General features: G+C 32.2%; 2 protein-coding genes across 4 annotated transcripts; both read left to right on the top strand.

Annotated features, from left to right (window-relative positions):
• The first annotated feature begins 1597 nt into the window (after window positions 1-1597).
• LOC108329535 (UPF0051 protein ABCI8, chloroplastic-like) lies at window positions 1598-4207 on the top strand. The gene is made up of 2 exons (XM_017563791.2): window positions 1598-3070; window positions 3734-4207. The coding sequence occupies exons 1-2, from the start codon at window positions 1673-1675 to the stop codon at window positions 3950-3952; spliced, it is 1617 nt and encodes a 538-aa protein (XP_017419280.2). The 5' UTR covers window positions 1598-1672; the 3' UTR covers window positions 3953-4207.
• Window positions 4208-6517: 2310 nt separating this feature from the next.
• Window positions 6518-9751, top strand: LOC108342639 (protein PHOX1). 3 transcript variants are annotated; one of them, XM_052871608.1, is made up of 2 exons: window positions 6518-9210; window positions 9345-9751. In XM_052871608.1, the coding sequence occupies exons 1-2, from the start codon at window positions 7197-7199 to the stop codon at window positions 9461-9463; spliced, it is 2133 nt and encodes a 710-aa protein (XP_052727568.1). In that variant the 5' UTR covers window positions 6518-7196; the 3' UTR covers window positions 9464-9751. The 3 variants fall into 3 exon arrangements, with proteins under 3 accessions (XP_052727568.1, XP_052727567.1, XP_017435926.1); XM_052871607.1 differs by having other exon boundaries at window positions 9342-9751; XM_017580437.2 differs by having other exon boundaries at window positions 9315-9751.
• The last annotated feature ends 3975 nt before the right edge of the window (window positions 9752-13726 follow it).

Raw genomic sequence — 13726 nt, 5'->3', positions numbered from 1 at the left:
AACATATCGATTTCATTATTCAAACAGAACAATTTTCATATGTTCAAATAAAACATAATTATCGAATAAAATCAAACGTTACGAGTACATCATCTTCACATCTAAACCATCTATACTGCGTTACTGTCATAACTTAACTAGCTACAACTTTAATAGAAAACTGAACTTATATAAAATGTTCTAATGAATGATTTCAACGTACCTTATTATTATAAACAAAGATATTTATCTTTGTTATAGAAGGATCACGTGCAAACTTCCAACCTCTATGAAAAACTTTCCAAAATCAACTATAAAAAATTAACAATTTTTTTAATCAACTAAACTTACTTTATTTTTTTATCAAGATTCCTAAGGAAGACTATGATGTACAAATAACATAAAGACAAAATATTTTTGGACATTTTTGTGAAATAAAAATCTAAGAGTTCTTTTTTTTTCTTCTATTTATACATTTTGTATACTTCATTCAATTTATCACTTATACTCTTAAACAACTTAAAATGTAGTTACAATTTTATCTTTCTAATGTATCACTACAAATATTTAAAAACTACTTTCAATTTTGTTTTCGATATTGAAAAAATTAATTAACATCATAGATAATTAACAAAATGATCAAATTAATAATAATTTATTTTACATCAATTTACGCAATATAAAATAATATTTATTTTTCTTTAAACCATTATATTTATGTTATTCTTTTAAAATCGAAAATTAAAATTATATTTTTCTCAGAATTTTCTTAAGTTCCTTTCTTTTTTAAAAAAACAATTACAAAAAAGTCGGCATTCAGAAAATTGAAGTCCAACCTGTTTTATAGTGGCAGTAAGCATTGTGCATATTTTAAAATTCGGTCCCTAATAAATAAGTCCAAAGAAAAATAAATAAAGTGTGAGGGTCTATGCAGGAATTTTTTTATTTAAATTGGTTTTATTTTTCAAAGAGATAAATCTATATAAATTGAGCACAGGCATCCCCTCTGGTCCATTTTTGTTCCTATTAAATATTTAATTAAACTTTTATTTTTCTGGAAGCAATTATGGTCTTGTAACTCTTGGCAATTCTCGTCCACATCGCTATCAATTTCTTCTTTTACAAGAAAACACGTGCAACTTTTGCATTCAACATTTTGACGTAAGAATTTAAATAAAAAAGATTATTTTTAAAAATATCGAATATAGTATAAAACTATATAAGATTAATCTTTCTTTATGTTAAATGTATACATAGTCCTCTGTTTATAATAAAAAAATATAGATTAAATTTAAAATACAAATAAAAAAATGATAATAAATTAACTAAAAATAAAAAATAAAATAATATATTCAATATTCACTTTTAAAGTTTTAAATTTAAAATTTACTGATTTTGGAAAAATTAAAGTTGCACGCTGAGGACACACCTGGGAAAGAACCAAATTTTCAGTTTCCTTTAATTATCTGTGTGAAACCTGTTGATACGTAAAGATAAAAATGCAGAATGTGATATGTCTATATTAAAAATGAATTAAACTTGACTTTATAGCCTTACATACCGAAAACTGATTACAGTTACGCATAAGGCGCATGACTCTTATACTTAAATTTGATTTATTCAAAACTAACTGAACTTTTAAAACAGTAACTTTTAATTTTAAAACCCTTAACACACAAAACCAAACCTCATCATGCCGTCTCTTCTCCGCTGCAACGGCCTCTCCATCTCCCCCTCACCTCCGCAACCCACGCGCCACCTCAAATTCATTGTCCCTTCCACCCTGAACATCAAACCCTCAAAACCTTCGCGCCACGTTACGGTGCGCGCCGAGGTGAAGGAGACCGCCGCAACCGCCTCTTCCTCCGACGAGAAGATCCGTGAAATCCTCCGCAACCGCGACTATATTAAGAAGTTCGGATTCAGCATACCCATCGATTCCTTCTCGATCCCTAAAGGCCTCTCCAAAGAAACTATTCGTCTGATCTCGTCCCTGAAAGAGGAACCTCAATGGATGCTGGAATTCCGCTTGAAGGCATTTGAGAAATTCCTGTCCATGAAAGTCCCTACCTGGTCCGACAACAGCTACCCTCCTATCGATTTCCAGGATATCTGCTACTACTCGGCTCCCAAGAACGGAGACTCTCTGAATTCCCTCGAAGACGCCCATCCCGAACTCTTCCCCTACTTCGACAAGCTCGGCGTTCCTCTCAGCGAGCAGAAGCGTCTCGCCAACGTCGCCGTCGACGCCGTCCTCGACAGCGTCTCCATCGCCACTACCCACCGCAAAACCCTGGAGAAGGCCGGGGTCATATTCTGCTCCATCTCCGACGCTATTAAGGAGTACCCCGAGTTAGTCCGCAAGTACTTAGGGAGGGTCGTGCCCTCCGATGACAACTACTACGCCGCGTTGAACTCCGCCGTCTTCAGCGACGGTTCGTTCTGCTACATTCCCAAAGACACCAAGTGCCCGATGCAGATCTCCACCTACTTCAGAATCAACGCGCTGGAAACGGGGCAGTTTGAGCGGACTTTGATCGTTGCCGACGACAGGAGCTTTGTGGAGTATTTGGAAGGGTGCACTGCGCCGTCCTATGACCGGAACCAGCTCCACGCTGCGGTGGTGGAGTTGTACTGTGGGGAGGGGGCGGAGATAAAGTACTCCACGGTGCAGAATTGGTACGCTGGGGATGAGAATGGGAAAGGTGGGATTTACAATTTCGTGACGAAGAGAGGAGTGTGTGACGGGTCGCGGTCGAAGATATCGTGGACGCAGGTGGAGACGGGTTCTGCGATCACGTGGAAGTATCCGAGTGTTGTGTTGGAGGGAGATGATAGTGTTGGGGAGTTCTATTCTGTTGCTTTGACGAATAACTATCAGCAGGCTGATACGGGGACCAAGATGATACACAAAGGGAAGAACACAAGGAGTAGGATTATCTCCAAGGGTATATCCGTTGGACATTCCAGGAACTGTTATAGAGGGCTGGTTCAGGTTCTGTCCAAGGCGGACAATGCGCGAAACTCTTCGCAGTGTGACTCCATGCTTATTGGGGACAATGCAGCTGCCAATACCTATCCTTACATTCAGGTGTGTAGTAGCATGCCTTTGTACTTTTCTTGTGTGTTTTGTCTGTCTTGCTGGAATGATTCTAGGTAGGTTGTTTTCATAAACAAAGTGGAATTATGTGATTTATGTAGCTGACTTTACCTACTGGAATAGGCTTTTGTTGTAGCTGTTGGTTGGAATCAGAGAAAATGTTTAGTTTTGTGTGGATAGAATAGGAAGGGGTGAATGCACGAGGATAAACAATAGTATAGAACTAAGGAAATCATTATTTTGGACTTAAGAATTTAAGATAGGAATTGGCCTTGATGGTATTGGAGTTTATATCTAAGCTTGTTGTTTATCTTAACCGTTAAGCAGAACCCACACTAATATATGGTCTTGTGAAACTTCACATTAAAAAATGTTGAATCCTCAATGAGAGCGAATGTACCGGAGATTTAGTATAATCAAATTAAGTAGAGAGAGGATTTGTAACGTTGAATCAGACTTAGACCGAGACTTTGGTCTATCTCTTTGTTGTTGGTTTGAAAAAAAAACAGCAGGTCATCAGTTTTTTGGAGTTATTCCCTGCCCCACCTAATCCGCATTACTTCCCATTTTCTTTTGTCTTTCTTTATTTTCTCCCTGCTTCCATATCTGTCATGATACTTTTGTTTTGCTAAAGCAATCACGATTACTTTGTAGGTGAAAAATCCAACGGCAAGAATTGAACATGAAGCCAGTACATCTAAAATTGGAGAAGATCAACTGTTCTATTTTCAGCAAAGGGGAATAGACTATGAAAAGGCAATGGCCGCAATGATCTCTGGCTTTTGCCGTGATGTCTTCAATGAGCTTCCTGATGAATTTGGTTCCGAGGTGAACCAACTCATGAGCTTGAAGCTTGAGGGCTCGGTAGGTTAAACAGTTTGTTAAGCACATTATTTGGAATTTGCTCAGGCCATTTGTTCTTGAAGTTGTACAAGGCCATAGAGGTGCTGCATTCCGAAGGATGTGTACATGCTGTATATAGATGTTGTCTTCTAGTTTACCACAAAAGGGCCCTCAAGCATTACCAATTTTCTACCTTAATAAGTAATCACTGTAATCCTATAATTTTGTTTTGTGGATTTACTCTGGATTACCACTTGTTTAATATAAATCAGTGTTTTAGAGGTATTGACAGTCTATCTGTTAGTTTCATGGCTTCAGCAGGTACTGGTGGTACATAATCACTTCCTTTAACGAGGAAAAGACATCCCACGTTGCCATAATAAATTAATATCCCTGTAGTCTATTTCTACATTTACAGCCTGACTTTTCAGCGTTCAGTAATTCTGTCAAACCATAATATCAGAATTAGTTCTAAATATGTAGATCCTGACAAACATGTTATACCGAAATAAAAATGGAAAGTTAACAAGATGATACAATGGTAAAATCAAAAAATTGGTGCCACCTTTGGCTTTAGCAAAATTCTAGTATAAATAACATCAAAATGGTCCTTGTCAGTTGTTTTAACATCAAGTTGAACAATTTCTGGGTATTTATCATCAGAGGACCAAACTGTTGAGTAATGACAATGGTATCTTCGGAAGATCAAAATGGATGTTTACTGTATTAGAAATGATAAATGCTAGAGAGTTTAGTTTGCACACACAGAACATTTCCTTTGTTTTTTAATCTTCATTCATATTTGATCAAATGTTCTCTCTCTTTTGTTTTTATTTTTTAGGTTGAAATACGATTCCTAGTTAGGCTGGTCCTTCTTTTTCAGATATTTGGTAGAAATATTGCGTACTTGAATTCATTTGGAGCATGTCAATCTGTGATTTGTTTTTGGAAGAGGTTGCATGCATTCCTGAATTAATCCTTGAATTTAATGACAAATAGTTCTCCCCATTGTCATTGAGGATGTTAAAAAAGAAGTTCTAGGCCATGAAAATGTGACAAACTATTTGACCGTAATTCTACAAGAGGGACAACTGTTCTACTTGTCATTCTTTAAAGCGCCAAAGTTTATGTAAAAAGATAATAAAAATACAAAGAAAATTTATGTTGAGGTGGGAGAAATAGGATAGGAAGATAGTTTGGATCAATGAGAAAATATGTGTAAATCAATGGAAGATGGTGGACTGGGCATAAGAGAATTAGGAAAATTCATTATAGTTTTGTTGGTAAAATGGAAATGGAGGTTAGAAACAGAAAAACAAGAATTTTGGAAGGATGTATTAGCATCTAGATATAGCTCGTGGAAGAACATAAGACTTCAAAACTCAACAAAGGAAAAGTTATGGTGGTGGAAAGATTAATAATTATTAAATATATTGACATACAACGGTTGAATTTAAAATTCATGTTACCAACAACGATAAAGGACAACGCTAAATTATTCCCATCTTTAATAAGACAACAATAGTTTAAACTCTAAAAAGAAACATAGGAAAAAACAACATATTCAACTTCCGCACAGAACAAATTCCAAGTCCTCATAATTATTTAAAAAAAAAAACCATTTGTTTAATGCATATAATAAACTTAATTGTAATTAGTTAGGCCATGACTGCAATTCATTTTGTCTGCAAAGTTCAGAGATCACGAGGTAGTGGTTTGAGACTAATGTTACTTTTGATGATATTTATTTATTTTTAGAGATGTTTGACTAGATGTTTGACCTATTGTGTAGATTGAATCTAGCCAAAGAAAAAAATAAGCATTAATGATGGGTTTTTTTAATTTTTTTTTTTACTTGAATGTTGATGGTTAAGTCGTAGTTTGATCCAAATATGCATAAAAAAGGAAAATTTATAAAAGATTACTTGTGGTATTGTCTTTCTGATTCTTTATTTATTTTTTATTTAGTGTAAGAGTTGTGAAGAATCACGTAGATCATGAGTTGTACAAGATTCATATTTAAGTCTTATGAATGAAAAAAAAAATGAAGTTACAACTTTAGGAGGAAGCAAGCATATGCGGTGTGCAGTGGCACAACACATCAAAACCAACACCAACGTAGTTACCAGCTTTTCTTTTTCTATCTCCCACGATGCTTTTTCACTTTTCCTATCTACCAACCAATCTCTCACTCTCAGTCCCCCTCTATTTTTTATTTATTTATAAAATTACAATAAGAGCAAAACTTACCTAGAAATGTAAAACAATTTTCTTTTTTATGTTAATGGACTATAATTTTATGGTTTTATTCGGTTATTGTTATATTGCCATGATTTTTTTTTTTAATTTGAATTGGATTGAGTTTACTTGTTAAATCGGATCAAACTGGATTATCCGTTTTTACAGAGTGCTAATTAAACGATTAAAGTAACAATCTTACAAGGTTGAAGTTGTAGTTGTTGTCGCTTCCCGTGATTATGAAGGTTGTCAATTAATGGTTAATTCATTGGCATCAGAGGAATATAGAATGGACCCACCATATACAAAAATAAAGAAAAAGAAAAATACTTTGCCATGAGATATCAGATTCTGAGTTCAGTTAAGAAGCTCACGTTATGTGATTTCTTTTTTGACAAATGCTTTGGTGGCGTTAACGTGAAGGCTATGAAAAATCATTCTCCCACATTACAAAAGAACGTCAACAACACCACTTGCTTTTCTTCCATTTCAAACTTCCTTGCTGTCACATTGTGTTCTGGTTTTCCTTGTAGTTGCAAAGTTTGAAGCTTTTCCCCATAACTTGTTACCCAGATAAGTTTATTTCTCTTCCCAAATTCTGGGTTTTGTTTGACCTTTTCTGAAGTCTGTCTGTGAAATGGAATTTGTATTCGCTCAAACAAATAATAATTGAGAGAGAAGGATACGTCTGTGTTGAATGTTTGTGTCACTTGAACCATTATGGTAAGAGGACAACGCAGTCAATTTTCACTGGCACCATTTTGAGATTTTGAACTTGTTCCGATTAAAGATTTTTTCTTCAACTTTCACATGGGCTTCACATAGGAGGCTATGTTCTATCAATTTGGTTATGTTGTTGTTATGTTATCCACCGTTTCCTTGAGTTTTGGATGATGCCATGTTAATTATATCTGAAGGTCTCTCATGTTAGATTGCCTTTATATTTGTTTTCTTTTTGGTATACCTTGTTATTGGTTTTATTGTGTTCTTGGTTTGACTGGAATAAATTGAGTTGTGTTTGTGTGAGAGTGGGAAAATGAGAAAGAAAACAAAGCAAGTAGGAGAAATAAGAGAGGATAGTAAAATGGGAGATAGCAGTCCCAAAACATATGATAATGATACTATGGTGTTCATTTCCATGTCTCAAGAATTTAAGAATGAGGGAAACAAGCTGTTCCAGAAGAGGGATGTTGAAGGAGCAATACTAAAATATGAGAAAGCCCTGAAGTTACTTCCGAGAAATCATATTGATGTGTCCTATCTGCGGAGCAACATGGCTGCATGCTATATGCAAATGGGAGTCAGTGAGTTCCCAAGGGCTATTCATGAATGTGATTTGGCTCTGGAAGTGACACCCAAATATAGTAAAGCACTGTTGAAGAGAGCAAGGTGCTATGAAGCTTTAAATAGGCTGGATTTAGCTCTAAGAGATGTCAGCACTGTTCTAAAGAAGGAACCAAATAATGTCATGGCATTAGAGATCTCAGAAAAGGTGAAAAATGCACTTGAGGAGAAAGGATCAAGAGTTAACGATACAATAATTGAGTTGCCTCCAAATTATGTCGAACTTCCTAGTGCTTTGACTCCAGAAAAGGTAGTGAAAGAGAATATGCGCAAGAAGAAGGGCTATAAAGAGGAAAAGAAGGCTCCTAATGACAAAATTCTAGAAAGGAAAACCGAGGAGAAGAAGACTGAGGGCTGCATTGTGGTTGTTGAGAAGAAGATCAACACATCGAAGAAGAAGAAGGCCAAGGAAAAAAATGATGAGAAGAAGGCTGATATAAAGGAAGTTATAGAGGAAAGAAGTAATGGTAGAAGGGAACATGTTCCTAACAAAACAGTTAAACTTATTTTTGGTGATGATATAAGATGTGCTGAACTGCCTATCAAATGTAGCCTCTTCCAGTTAAGAGAAGTTATTCAAGATCGATTTTCGAGCCTAGGAGCTGTTCTTGTCAAATACAGGGACCAAGAAGGTGATTTAGTCACAATCACTTCTGATGATGAATTAAGAAGGGCCGAAATAGGATCTCATAGTTGTATCAGACTGTACATCGTAGAAGCCACTCCTGAGCAGGATCCACTTTTTGAGAAATTTAAAGTGAAGGAGGGGGAAGTTGTTGGCCTTAACATTGCAGTTGAGAATGGCTGTGTGGGAAAAGCAAATGGAATTGCTAGCTCTTCTTGCATTGAGGAGTGGATAATTCAGTTTGCCAAATTGTTCAAGAACCATGTTGGTTTTGAGTGTGACAGATATTTGGATTTTCACGAACATGGTATGAAGCTCTATTCCGAGGCTATGGAGGAGACGGTTACAGGCGAAGAAGCACAAGGCCTATTTGACATGGCTAGAGATAAGTTCCAAGAGATGACTGCTCTTGCATTGTTCAACTGGGGAAATGTTCATATGTCTAAGGCAAGGAAAAAGATATATAAAACAGAAGACTCTTCTAAAGAGCATCTATGCGAACTGATCAAGAGTTCATATGAATGGGCGCTGGAAGAGTATTCAAAGGCAGAAGAAAAATATGATGCAGCCATTAAAATTAAGTCAGATTTTTATGAAGGATTTTTGGCTCTGGGGCTGCAGAAGTTTGAGCAAGCAAAACTTTTGTGGTATTATGCACTCAATAGTAATGTAGACTCATTAACATGGCCTTCCGCTGAGGTTCTCCATCTTTACAACAATGCTGAAGAAAATATGGAGAAAGGAATGCAGATATGGGAAGAATCTGAAAAGCAGAACTTGAGTAAAATGTCTGATTCAAATTATTCTATATTCGATTTGCAGAACATGGGGTCTGATGGGGTTTTTAAAAGTATGCCCTCAGAAGAACTTGCAGCACAGGAGGCACATATGAGGTCTCAAATAAATCTCCTATGGGGTACCATTCTGTACGAACGCTCAATTGTGGAGTTCAAATCAGGGCTACCTATGTGGCATGAAACTCTTGCGGCTTCAGTTGAGAAATTTGAACTTGCAGGAGCTTCTCCAACAGATATAGCTGTAATTTTGAAGAACCACTGTTCAAATAATACTGCAGTAGATGGTATGTTTTCAAGACACTAAAAACTTTTTCACTGGCAGGTTTTGCCTTTAAAATTGACATAGCTAATACTATAGATTCATACATGTTAACTTTTTCACGGGCAGGTCTTGCCTTCAAAATTGATGAAATAGTAGAGGCATGGAAGGAGATGTACAAAGCTAAAATGTGGAAGAGTGGAGTTCCATCATTTCGTTTGGAACCCTTATTCAGAAGGCGAGTTTCAAAAACTTATCATGCCTTTGAGCTTGCATGAGTTGAATATGTTTCTTCGAGTACTTGAAGATTGACACGGTCAACAGTCACCAAGGCTGCTTCTGTGCCTGAAATGCTATTGTCATCAGAAGGTAACTGGTTAATTACTTATATATGTTTATTGGTGAAATGAAATAGCCATCTAGAAGCTTTTCATTCTTTCAACTCTAACGATGTCTGTAACTAAATTCAAGCAATCCTCTGCTATTACCCAAAAGTCAAATTGACCGCCTTGATACCTGTACAATAATTAAATAGTTTCAAATGCTACAAATTCCACTTAAGTTCATCACCAGTAGCAACTTTTGCAATATAAGATTCAGTGTATGTATGAATTGAGAACACTTTTGAAAAAGGAGTAGATACTTATGTCAAAAGAAACACACTGCATATATCATATCTCACTCAACCATCACCTTCATGCTTATTTCTCGACCCCGTGACACATCTTTATAGTCTTTGAAATTTGTAACTAAACATCACAACAATGGAAACTCCACGACTAGTCATTAATCACCATAGATTTTAGATGTTTCTTATCTTATAATGAATGTTGTTATCTCGAGTATATAGCAATTTGTACTCTTATCACCTTAAATGGTGTGAGTTTAGAAAGAACTTGTTGAATGTAAAGTTGAGAACGAAGCATCGACATAGTTTTAATATGCAAGTATAAGATCTTTCTCATCATAGTTTTAATATGTAAGTACAAGATCTTTCTCATCGTTTCTATTAAATTAACATCTATTTAATATTTTATTTTAGTAATTTTATTCTATTAAAATAGAATGTTATTTTACCTAATGTTTTAGTATATGTAAAATAAATTGATTTTACTTATTTATTTATATTAATAATTAAAAATTTCACATATTTTACTAAATATTATTATAAAAATAATAATTAAAATGTAAAGTGTTAACTTATTATTGAATAAACAAATAAATTAAACTTCTAAAACATTACAAATTACAAATATAATTGGACACTATTATTGTTTTTTTAAACATCAAATTGTAATCATGTATGATTTGAAATAAAAAAATAATTATAGTAAATCAATAATAAAAAATGATAAAAATTAGGCTTAAATGCTTACTTCTTTCTCAAGGTGGATTTTTGTTTAGTATAAGCTTGTCCGTTAAGTTGACAGCAACAACATTAAGTTCATACTGATAAGGCTGTATTTTTTCTTTTCTCTCTTCTGTTGTCCAGCTTTTTCTCTTTCTTGTTCAGCTTTTTCTTTTGATGATTTGTTGAACTTATTCTTTCTCTGTGAACCTTCTTCGTATATTTTTCATAACATAAAGACTCAATGTCTTCATTTTTAAAACCGAGTACTAAACAAAAATTCACCTCTTAACTTGAGGACAAAATAAGCATTTAAGCCTAAAAATTATTATTAGTGAATTATAAGTCAATTTATCTCTAATTCAGTTCTAATATGTTTAACCTGGAAGTTAGGCAAGTCAACCCATATAACATATTTTACACCTTTAATATAAAGAGTAATTGATTTCACTTACTCTTCGGAATAAATGGATCCTATTTCGTCTTTCTATTTATATATCAATGTATGTTTTCAAATATCATTACTTAAATTTATTATTATATGTTAAGTAAACATATAAATTAATTTTGCATTCAATAATTATGCAATGAGAATTATAAATAATTTGTTTTTTTATAATTTTAAATTTTAACTGTATAGATACTATTAATTATTCTAATTTACATCATCAAATTTATATTTTTTTTTGGATAATCATTTCAAATAATTTTTATAGCATCCCACTGGTTATTACGATATTATTAGTCAAGAAAAGATAACCAAAAATTTACATAATATTTACATTATCATTTAAAGTTTTTTTTATATTTATGAATTTAAAAAACTAAAACTATATAAATAATGCATAAATACATATATTATTTTTTATATTTTTGGCCTAGTTAAGATTTTCCTCATGTAATATTATCTAATTTTATGTAATACACTATTATTATAAATCATAAACAACATTCAAGCACACAATATAAAATAAGATATTGTTTATAAAATTTCGTATATATATGTATATATATATTACACATTTTAATCACATCTTATCCATATACTTCAATGAATATAAGTTCAGCTTATTCATTTAATCAACATTAAAATCAAGTGTATGGTAAAATTAGCCCAATGAGTACATGTTAATATCAATTTTTATATTTGACTTTATTTTCGAAAGACGCATGTATTTAACTATACTCAAACATTTATACTAATTACACTACATTCATTAAACTGTCATCACAACAAAATGAATGGATGTTTTTCTACCCATGTTACACCATAAATTTCATTGACTTACCAAACACATTTATTTTTCACACAAAAAAATAGATTATATAAACTTATTCAACTCTCATCCCACGATATTTTTATTTATGTCTTTTTAATTTTAAAAAGTTATGATATATCCTTCGCGAGTCCCAAATTTAACGAACAATCTAAATATCTTATCATAATATTTTCTCATTGGAATTGACTATGTTTAATATTTAACATGTTATATTTAAAACATAACATCATACACTTTCATTCTTGCAAATACAGAAACTCAATTTAAAAATTAATAAATTATAATCAATTATGGATTAAACCATAATAATTTTCAAACACAATATATTAACTACACATAAAAATACAATGTAGATATAATAACAATACAATGAAAGATAAACAATTTTCATCATTTAAAAATATTTGAAAACTTACTTTTTAAATTTTATAAAATACTTTCTCCCTCAATTATCATTAGTTTATCGATTAAACATCTTAAATTTTCAATTTAATAAATTTCATTTAATGAGAACTTGCTCACCCAATAACTTTACATAATTCATAAATTTTGCAAGAGATAACAAAAAATCTAATTATTTTAAAACATAAGCTATTTTGTTATAAAACAATACCGACTTAAACTAATATAACTTGAAATATTTTAATTTTTCTCTACTAAAATGTCTAACATATCGATTTCATTATTAAAAAAACAATTTTCATATGTTCAAATAAAACATAATTATTGAATAAAATCAAACGTTAGGAGTGCATCATCTTCACATCTAAACCATCTATACTGCGTTACTGTCATAACTTAACTAGCTACAACTTTAATAGAAAACTGAACTTATATAAAATGTTCTAATGAATGATTTCAACGTACCTTATTATTATGAACAAAGATATTTATCTTTGTTATAGAAGGATCACGTGCAAACTTCCAATCTCTATGAAAAACTTTCCAAAATCAACAATAAAAAATTAACAATTTTTTTAATCAACTAAACTTACTTTATTTTTTTATCAAGATTCCTAAGGAAGACTATGATGTACAAATAACATAAAGACAAAATATTTTTGGACATTTTTGTGAAATAAAAATCTAAGAGTTCTTTTTTTTTCTTCTATTTATACATTTTGTATACTTCATTCAATTGATCACTTATACTCTTAAACAACTTAAAATGTAGTTACAATTTTATCTTTCTAATGTATCACTACAAATATTTAAAAACTACTTTCAACTTTGTTTTCGATATTGAAAAAATTAATTAACATCATAGATAATTAACAAAATGATCAAATTAATAATAATTTATTTTACATTAATTTACGCAATATAAAATAATATTTATTTTTCTTTAAACCATTATATTTATGTTATTCTTTTAAAATCGAAAATTAAAATTATATTTTTCTCAGAATTTTCTTAAATTCCTTTCTTTTTTAGAAAAAGACAATTACAAATAAGTCGGCATTCAGAAAATTGAGTCCAACCTGTTTTATAGTGGCGGTAAGCATTGTGCATATTTTAAAATTCGGCCCCTAATAAATAAGTCCAAAGGAAAATAAATAAAGTGTGAGGGTCTATGCAGGAATTTTTTTATTTAAATTGGTTTTATTTTTCAAAAAGATAAATCTATATAAATTGAGCAAAGGCATCCCCTCTGGTCCATTTTTGTTCCTATTAAATATTTAATTAAACATTTATTTTTCTGGAAGCAATTATGGTCTTGTAACTCTTGGCAATTCTCGTCCACATCTCCATCAATTTCTTCATTTACAAGAAAACACGTGCAACTTTTGCATTCAACATTTTGACGTAAGAATTTAAATAAAAAAGATTATTTTTAAAAATATTGAATATAGTAAAAAACTATATAAGATTAATCTTTCTTTATGTTATATCTATACATAGTCCTCTGTTTA

Source organism: Vigna angularis, chromosome 1 (genome assembly GCF_016808095.1).
Source record: "Vigna angularis cultivar LongXiaoDou No.4 chromosome 1, ASM1680809v1, whole genome shotgun sequence".
Lineage (NCBI taxonomy): Eukaryota > Viridiplantae > Streptophyta > Magnoliopsida > Fabales > Fabaceae > Vigna > Vigna angularis.
Note: the sequence above shows the minus strand (reverse complement) of the source record. Positions and strands in the feature narration are given on the sequence as shown.

What these genes read in the sequence shown, in the direction of transcription:
- LOC108342639 (XM_017580437.2), top strand. Translation starts at nt 7,197, where the DNA reads ATGAGAAAGAAAACAAAGCAAGTAGGAGAAATAAGAGAGGATAGTAAA. An exon ending in AAATAATACTGCAGTAGATG is followed by an intron (nt 9,211 to 9,314) that starts GTATGTTTTCAA and finishes TTTCACGGGCAG; the next exon opens with GTCTTGCCTTCAAAATTGAT.
- LOC108329535 (XM_017563791.2), top strand. Translation starts at nt 1,673, where the DNA reads ATGCCGTCTCTTCTCCGCTGCAACGGCCTCTCCATCTCCCCCTCACCT. An exon ending in ATACCTATCCTTACATTCAG is followed by an intron (nt 3,071 to 3,733) that starts GTGTGTAGTAGC and finishes ATTACTTTGTAG; the next exon opens with GTGAAAAATCCAACGGCAAG.